Consider the following 9,545-nt stretch of genomic DNA (forward strand, 5'->3'; position numbering starts at 1 on the left):
CCGTGCTTGAGTGTTCAATGGTGATATACTGATTTCCCAGACAGCACCTACATACAATTTCTGCCTTACTTTTGGGCTAGAACGCATGCTTTTCTTTTTCTTTCTTTCTTTTTTTTTTTTCTTTTTTTTTTTTTCAGGACATACATTCGCAGCTGCAGACACATCACCATGGCGAGTCGGCGCTCCCATGCACGCCCTAAATCTCGGTGCATCCATGTGGGGCAGATAACGTCAGAGCGTCGCTGAGTGATATCCCCATATGTGGTATAAACAATCGCAGTCTTTCTAAGCGGTGTGAGTCAAACGCACATATACGGAAATACGCACGTTGCCATAATCTTTCCACTATCACGTGCAGTATGCGAGAGCAGTTCTTTTTTTTTTTTTTTTGGGGGGGGGGGGGGAAGCGGATGCGGGGGTTTATGACACAATTGACGTTGAAGCAAGCGCTATAATAGCTGATTACGACCGAAAAGGGATCGAGATATACAAGGGTTAATTCATCGCGCGTTTACCTTCTCAATCTTATAGACCGTTTACAGAGAGTAGTTGCACTCCTTCCTAGCAGGTGGCACCACTAGGACGGCCGTCATTGCTGGCCTTCGGAACGCATCGGCACGCAGTGCTGACTGCTGCGTTGTGTGTTTTGTGTAAGAATACCGGCAGACTTTTAAACACTGCTGCTTTGATGCAGATGTCATCTTTATTGTATAGGTATTGCGCGAGGAAGTAGAGCTAATGACCCTGTTGTTTACTGCGGAAGAACAGATTGTGTTTTTCACACAAGGTGCACATAATGGCCTCTCGGAGGGGTATCACAAGTTCATGTTTCTTTCTGGGACAAGAAAGCGCCTGTGAGTTGTAGAGAAAGGCTATATAGCACCGGCAGTAGCCATGAGAATGCAAAAACGACCCTGGCGTTTTCTGAGGAGTTGTATAATGCGTTTTTGCACTGCTGCCACGTTATTTTCGCAGGGCTTTAGGAAGTATCTTGACGTGGCTATTAATGTCTACACATTTATAAGAATTGATTGTGCAAAGAAGCAAAGTCAGTGTGAGCATGTCAGTGAATCTGCTTACTTTAATTATAGTACTGTTCCCAAGAATGCGTGATCGAATCCTGGCATAGCTTGGTGGCTGCTTTTCGATGGAGGCGAAAAGCTAGACGCCCGCGTGTTGTGCAATGTCAGTGCACGATAAAGAACCCCACGGGGTGGGAAAACTGTCAGTGAATTTGCTTACTTTAATTATGCAGCTGTTACCAAGGATGCCGGATCGAATTCCGGCCTCGGCGGCTGTTTTTAGATGGAGGCGAAAAGCCTGGCGCCCATTTGCTGTGCAATGTCAGCACACGTTAACTAACCCTAGGGGGTGGCAATTTCCGGAGTCCTCGACTCATAGCCTGAGTCACTTTGGGACGTTAAACCCTAAAAACCAAACTTTAATTAGATAAGCACTGCTGCAATACATGCAATAACTGCTGATTTTATGAAGATAATTCACGGGTCAATGATGAAATTTACCATTAAATTTTTTATATTCCTGCTTGCTGGGACTACCTACTGTGGGTTCTGAATTCCTGTGCATTTTACAGTCACTTTCGCCCGAGCGCAGGTGAACGCCGCTGAGCACCTGAAGCGGCCTTCGAGCAGCGTAATAGTCTTTTGAAACCAGGACGTTTACAGGAGGCAAAAATTATATCTTTTAAATTGTCGGGAATTACACGCGCGTCCATATTGAGCAGTAAATATTGTGTACAATGCTAAATGGTAAACATTCAAATGTGTCTCAGCCAGAATATAGTCTGAACTTGCGTTCGCCTTTTGCGCAAGAAAATTTAAAGAAAATCCGTTTGAAGGAATAATCAATTTGCCATCTATTCAGTTTTACAGAAAACCCTGTTTCCCACAAAGAATGCTAGAAAGGGTAAAAAAAAAAAAAACAACGAGCCGACGGCTGGCGGGTTTGCCGACGCGTTCAAGCCAATGCAAAGAGTTAGGAGGGCGCAAAAAATGAACTACGTGGTTAAATTAAACATTTTTTAGCACCTACAAACACTATGAGCATTCACATGAAGTTTTTTTGGCTGTCTATAAGCTCGTTGTCCCCAGCGATAGCGGGTGCGCCGCACCGTGCAGCCGGTTACCAACGCGCCGGAAGCCGTCAAACCAGAAGGCCCGAAGGCCGGCGATGGCGGAAGGGTCACATGATCAAATATGGCAGCGCCCATGCGCTCGCGCTGTAAAGGGTCTATACGCGGTGGCGCACTTGTCATGACTCATGGCATTCGGCTGCTGGAGCACGAGATCGCAGGATCGAGTATGTGCACCGACCGTCAATGATTTCGATGCAGGCTGAAGGGGAAAAAAAAAAGAAAAGAAAACGCCCGAGTGCTGCGCGATCTTGGTGCACAGGAGGCCGAAAGTAATCCGCAGCCTTCAACTATAAGGTTTCTTTCTGTCTGTGTCACATTTATGGAGGACGACAAAATGATTATGATTCGATCGCATCTCACTCAGGACTTACAATGAAGCCGGTCGAAAAGAGCGAGCCACCCCCGAAATTGAAACCTCGAGCGTTTTCAATGCATAGTTTGTTTGAAGCAGCGCACTTGGAAAAAGGCAGCGCTCACTAATCGGAACCATCTAAAATGGCATATGGCATGCAGCCTACAATTTTGTTTTTCTGACCGACGTCCATCAGAGCGGCAATGGTGGCGGGCCGCGTGCCTCACTCGTGTCTGCTTACTCACAGAGCCTAATTCGTCTCTGATGTACGCGCCTGCTACAAACAGGGCGTGCTTTTCCTTGTGAGAGGAAAGTGACGCACGAGAGCCACATTTGAACTCCGATCACGCTCTCGCATACCCGCCACTCGCGATAGAACGGTTGCACAAGGGCCAGCGGTAATCGAACCCGGCTTTAGAGAAAAGTCGAAAGCACGCGGTCATCGCCAGCTTCGCATCTCCAACAAACACCCAAAAGTAGGAATATCCATATGTCGCGGCGTGGTACACATATGCAGCGAAACATTTGTCGAGGGAAATCAAGGATGGCTTTCTTTCCTGCCACCTGCGTAATGCAACTGGTTCCTATAAGCATGACAAACTAACTCATTAGCAAATGTTGCTAAAAGAAAACTGCGATCGCAGTTAGATCCGTCCTCGTCGAGGGATAGAACCTAAGACCACAACCAAACTATACGGTAGCCAGCTAGACAATTACAGTGGTTTATTTGTCATGGTCGACGACTTGCACATTTGGCATCCTTCAGTCTAGTGGATTCATCAAGGACAAGTCTATCACAGTGAGGTTTGCTGCACCTGGTACTTTTATGTCGTTCCAGGAAAATACATTTTTTTTTTTTGCGGTATAAGTTCGTCCGCTCCTCCCAAATCTAAGAACCGTACCGGTAAAATATGCTACAGTGCTATAAAAAAAAAAGGGGGGGGGGGGGGGGGGGCTTTTGTATTCGATGCACAATACAAAAAATTACGTAAAATCTAAGGTGCGCTTTATTTTAACGCTTACCAGTTAATTTTCATGTTATGGGGCCCATGTAAAGCAGCCCTGCTTATCTGTAATAGTGGGGCTGGCTACTTGATGGGCATTTAAATATTCGCGTGCACTGCAGATAGCCGTCAGTCGGCGCTGCCTGCATAGTTTTGAAACCGCCTATTGAGGTGTTTGCCTTTCTGGTCCAGAAGGGTCCCTTCATGCTACGCCAGAGCGAAGCGCGACTCGTGCTCGAAACGCGTGCGGAAGTGCGCGTCCGGCCGAAACCGAAACTGGACTCTCCGCGCGGCTGATTTCACGTGTTCGGGCTGCTGGCGCGCAGCTGTCGATCGCCCGACAAGAAAACACCGCTTTCCAGCGAACAACAACAAAAACTGAGAACCTCTGCGTTCTTCTTCGCCCTAGACGTTTACCGGCACGCACTACATGGTAGTTAAAGAGCGAATGAAGATACCACAGTTGCATTTTCAATCGACTCCTCATATGTGCGCACCGAGTTATCAGCTCCACGGCAAAACATTTTTCGAATTATTAATATCATAAAACGTCGACTTCTTGGCGACAAACGGAATTTTTTTGCTGTTACATATATGAGAAAAAAGCAGAAAGTTCTAATTCACGCGGATTCCACCGCGATTTCAAAGTACTCACTTCTTGAAGTGCTTCTCGTATTCCTTGATCTCCTTACGCGAGAATTCGATGTAAGGATTGAATCCTTCGCTCACTTTCTCCTTGATCTCGCCCCTTTCGATCGCCTCACGACGGGCGAACTTCTCCGAGAGCTCTTCTTCGGCCATGGCTGATGAAGTCCGCTGCACTTTATGAACGGCACCGATTACTGTCAAAGTCTGCCGCCTGTCCGTCGTCTGCTCGAGCGCGCAAGTGTCCAGAAAGCGTGCGGCGGTGCGCTTGCCGCGGGTCCCCAAGATACGCGCTGCTACACTGGCGCCTGGCCGCACGCGGCGAACACTTTTCTTCCTCACTCCTCCACTCTCTCTCTCTCTCTGAGAGAGAGCAGCGAGGCACGCCTTCAGCTGCGCTCGATATGCTCGGTACTCTCGCCTGGTCGCTGAGGGGAAGGTATCCCGCTAGGTTTTAAAACGTCTCTCTCAAGCGAAACGCGTCACCATACCGCGCTCCGCGGCAGCGTAGCCGACGTCAGCAGGTCGGCTTCCTCGTTTCCGCGGTTCCCTCTCCTCCTCTTTCTCTCTCACCACGCGAGCGCTGACCAAACGCGTGCGCGGCGATGAGACGAACGTTACGGTTATGCGGAACTGCACGTCTGCTGTCTCTGGGGGTAAGCAACGTTCGAGGGGTGTGTCACAGCACGGGGCTGGACAAGGGCAGCGCGAGCATTCGCAAGGTGTCGATGCGTCCCACTCACAGTGCATTATTAATGCGTAAGCATAGTATGCGTAGGCATGACTTAGTCGGCGCCGTAAAAGAGAACTAGTCGGTATATCAGGAAAAGAATGGTACCATAGCGCTTGTTCTGAAAGGTTTAACGTCCCAAAGCGACGTAGGCTGAGAGACGCAGTAGTGGAGGGCTCCGGAAATTTGACCACCTGGGGTTCTTTAACGAACACTGACATCGCACAGTACACGGGCACCTTGCTTTTCGCCTCCATGAAAAAGCGGTCGCCGAGACCAGGATTCGATTCTGCGTCCTTGGGCACAGTAAGCGCCGCGCCACCCCAAGGTGGGGGACCAGGTGGGCCGCATGGTCCGCCGGGTTTCTAATAAGCGCGGCGGGGTTACGATGCAAGGACTCCTTGCGGCTGGCACATGCATTTGTAACCAGTCGAATTCTATATTCGACTCCGTACCTCCACCTGCGGAAGCAAGACGAAGATGCACTCGAAGTCATCATCTGCAAAATTATTAAACAGTCCCTGGACCTCCCCGTAAACACCCCCAAGCAGCGTCTCCTGGGGCTGGGCATGGTGAACACGTTTCGGGAGCTCCTGGAAGCCCACTTGACAAACCAATATACACGTCTCTCGAAGACATCGTTGGGTTGCCGCCTTCTTGTCCGACTACATATCCAACACACTACTCTCATGGAAGAGCGCGCATTCCATCCCAGTGGAGATGCGCCCTCCACGTGCGCCCTCTTCCCGCAAATATAGCCCGTGAAAACCATAATGGACGGCGCCTGGCGCGGGCGGAAGCCCTGGCTCGTCACTATGGATCGAAACCCGGCGTATTCTACGTGAACGCCTCCGGTCGAATGGTATACGGCTGCAGTCGTCCACCAATCCGAACTATAGTGAACGGACTTACTTTTCGAGCCCGTAACATAACACGTGCGGAGGAGGTCGCCATTGCATTAGCTGCAGCTCCATCCCACTTCCAAAGCAATTATTTCCAATTCGCGGGGGGCTTGTCAGAACGTCGAGCAAGGCTGGGTACCGTACCTAGCCTATCAGCTTCTTCAAAACAGCGTCTGCACCGGGGACCCCGCTCACCGGAATATCATTTGGACCCATGCTAACATGGGCCTTGAGGGAAATGAGGCCTGCAGCTGACGCCATCGCCCGCGCGCTCTCTCACCGGGCATTCACCTCCGACCCCGATGATCAGGAGCTCGAATTCACTCCAGCTTATTCTTTCAAAGATATTGTTTTACTATATCGATCTGGCCACAGCATTTATCCACGCCCGTGTAAAGGCCTCTCAAAGGCAGAGGAGCGGCTTCTGCCCCGCCTTTATACAAATACTTTGCTGTGCCCGGCAGCTCTCAAACGCTTCGACCACTCTTTCTCGCGCAGCTGTCCGCACTGTGCGGAGAATTCTTCGGACATTTGCCACATGGAGTGGGCCTGCCCCTCCAACCCTGCTATCCCCTCTCATCCCAACCCCACACGGGAGGACTGGGAGGCGACCCTGCTCGGATGCTCTGACCTACGGGCCCAAAAGGCCTTGGTTGAGCGCACCCGGGCAGCGGCCGACGCCACTGGAGTCCCGTACTAAGGACCCCACCTAACTCCCTGTGAATGCTCTTTTGAGACAATAAATATTTTTCACCACCACCGGACAGAAGAGAAAACAGAGAAGAAAAAAAAAATGCCCACGATTACGTTACTTCCTAATGCGAAATTTGAGCGCGGCTCATCAGCTGTTTCACCTTTTCGATAAATTGAGGCAGAAATTTCGAGCAAGACACGTATGTACAATTACAGACAGCTTTTTTTTAATTGTTCACACGTATTCCTTCAAGAAACACTCCACTAACAGTTCTTGGCTGTCATGAAAGAAGCTTTGTGGTCGAAGAACTGAAGAGATATCGGGAGGCAGCGCGTGCACCCATAGGAACGTTGCGCGACGAACATATAGCAGCGACTGACTGATGCCGCTGACGCTCCTAGCGAGTGAGAACGGGATGCACGCACCGTGATCCGCCAATAGCCAGCCGGCGTTTCGGCAACCGGAGGGCACCCTCGCCGCCACGCAGGAAGAGGGGAGGATCCCCTCCTCTTTCTGCATGGCGGCGACGGTGTAGCTCCTCTTTCTCTTTCCACTTTCACTCCCACCTTCCTCCCTTCCCTTACCGCGCGGTGTCCACAGAGAACAAGTGACAGTTACCGCGCCTTTCCCTTCCTATAAATCAATCAATCTACGCAGTCACGTTGTCTTGACTCCCTAGCGGCGTCAGCCAGTCGCTGCTATCTCTTCGCCGCGCAGGCAGCGACCCCCCCCCCCTCCTCCTGTTCTCCGGTTGCTGCTGCGCGCCCTCCTGCCCCCATCGTTCGCCGCTGACCCCCCCCCGCTTTCTGTTCCTGCGAGGCTCCGGTTGCCGAGGCGCCGGCTCGAGCTGGGGGGGGGGGCTGAAAGGGGGCGTAGCTGATTACGAGGCCGACGCCGACGCGAAACCCAGGAACGGGCGCCAAAGAGCTGATTCATTTATAGGAAGGGAAAGGCGCGGTAACTGTCTCACTTGTTTTCTGTGGACACCTCAACCGCGCCGTAAGGGAAGGGAGGAAGGTGGGAGTGAAAGTGGAAAGGGAGAAAGAGGAGCCGTAGTGGAGGGCTACGGTAAATTTCGACCACCTGGGGATCTTTAACATGCGCTGACATCGCACAGCACACGGACGTCTCTTAGTTTCGCCTCCATCGAAACGCAGCCGCCGAGGTCGGGTTCGAACCCGGGTACTCCAGCACAGTAGTCGGGCGCCTTACCACTGCACCACCCCGGCGGCGCCAAAGAGCTGCGCTATAAAAGAAGAGGGAGAGAAAGACGCGAGTCGCAACGGCCGTCGTCCACCACCACAACGGTAGCGGGTGCAATGACGGCCTACAATATAAAAATATGGTGGCAGGCTAGCCACCGCCACAAGCGGCAGTGACCTACCAGCCCCAGCTCCGTAGGGCCAGGAGCAGCCTTCCTCGTCCCTCGTAACCAGCTCCACTTTCACTACCACCTTCCTTCCCAAACGGCGCGATTCCGCCGGGGTGGTGCAGTGGTAAGACGCCCGACTACTGTGCCGGAGTACCCGGGTTCGAACCCGACCTCGGCGGCTGCGTTTCGATGGAGGCGAAACGAAGAGGCGTCCGTGTGCTGTGCGATGTCAGCGCACGTTAAAGATCCCCAGGTGGTCTAAATTACTCCGTAGCCTCCCCACTACGGCTCCTCTTTCCACTTTCACTCCCACCTTCCTCCCTTTCCTTACGGCGCGGTTGCGGTGTCCACAGAAACTAAGTGAGACAGTTACCGCGCCTTTCTCTTCCTATAAATAAATCAGCAGGTGCCCACAGAAACAAGTGTGACAGATACTGCGCCTTTCCATTCCTGTGAACCAATTATGAGAGGCACGCTTCAGAGCTCAAGTGGAAAACGTGACCAAACATGGTACATGCTGCAAAGATAATTCATGAATAATGCAAGCACCCACACTGAACTGCAGGATTTAGAGCGCAGCTCTTTGGCGCCCGTTCCTGTGATGTCAGTGCACGTTAGAGAACCCCAGGTGGTCGAAATTTCCGGAGTCCTCCACTACGGCGTCTCTAATAGCCTGAGTTGCTTTGGGACGTTAAACCCCATAAACCAAACCAAACCCGTTCCAGCGTTTCGCGTCGGCTTCGCAACCAGCTCCGCCGCCCTCTTCCTCCGTGGCACTAACCAGTACTAATGGCTAACTAGTCACTAACCAGTACTAATGATTAACCATTTATTAACTACTTCTAATTAGTCACGCAAACTAATGATTAACTACTAATTATCCATGAGTAATGACAGACCATGGCTCGTATTCTGAGTTGGCGTCGTTATCGAAGTGTCGCTATCTCACGTGACCTCGAGCCATCTGATTGGTCGAAACGCCGGAACCGGGTGTTGCCATTACGGTACCGGAGAGGCGGCAACGTCATGTTCCGGCGTTTCCACCAATCAGATGACTCGAGGTCACGTGAGATAGCGACACTTTGACAACGACGCAAACTCAGAATACGGGCCTATGACGCTGTCACATGGTGACGTCATCATGTCGCATCCGGCCCTCTAATAACAGGAAGTGATAATGACCTCACATCCGGTCATGACTGATGACGTCACTAGAACGCATATACGAAGCTGACCCCGCCGGGCGTTCGATCCAGGCGTCCCTTGGAACAACACAGTACAGCAGGCATCAGGGGCATTTAAAATTGGTTGATAGCAAAGACAAAACTCAGTATCTGTCAATTCTGTGTGGACACCTTATTCCAGCTGTAAAGAAAAGGGTGGTGTAGTGGAAGGCTTCAGATGACCGCAAAGCTTTCTTCATGTCAGTCAAGAACTGTTAGTGGAGTGTTTTCCTGAAGAAATTTGTGTGAACAATTAAAAAAAAAGTTGCCTGTAATTGTAGATATGTCTTGCTCCCAGTAAAAGGTCTTGCTCGAAACCTTTGCCTCAATCTATCGAAAAGGTGAAACAGCTGATGAGCTGCGCTCAAATTTCGCATTAGGAAGTAACATAATCGTTCGCAAATTTTTGTGTGTTAATGATAGACAGGCAGCCTTAACATTGCTGGAGACTGCCTGCAGTAAGCACGC

General features: G+C 51.0%; 1 protein-coding gene and 1 pseudogene across 1 annotated transcript in view; one reads left to right on the top strand and one right to left on the bottom strand.

Moving 5' to 3' along the window:
• LOC146197530 (EF-hand domain-containing protein D2-like) overlaps nucleotides 1–4,478 on the bottom strand; it is a 51,492-nt gene extending 47,014 nt beyond the window's left edge. The window contains exon 1 of the mRNA XM_084599420.1: nucleotides 4,167–4,478. Within this exon, the coding sequence (XP_084455546.1) occupies nucleotides 4,167–4,312 (146 nt within the window). The 5' untranslated portion in view covers nucleotides 4,313–4,478. The remainder of the gene's footprint in view (nucleotides 1–4,166) is intronic.
• Nucleotides 4,479–5,141: 663 nt separating this feature from the next.
• Nucleotides 5,142–6,488, top strand: LOC146197531 (uncharacterized; annotated as a pseudogene).
• Nucleotides 6,489–9,545: the final 3,057 nt, after the last annotated feature.

Source organism: Amblyomma maculatum, chromosome 3 (genome assembly GCF_055883805.1).
Source record: "Amblyomma maculatum isolate TAMU_Amacu chromosome 3, ASM5588380v1, whole genome shotgun sequence".
In the NCBI taxonomy this organism is placed as follows: Eukaryota; Metazoa; Arthropoda; class Arachnida; order Ixodida; family Ixodidae; genus Amblyomma; species Amblyomma maculatum.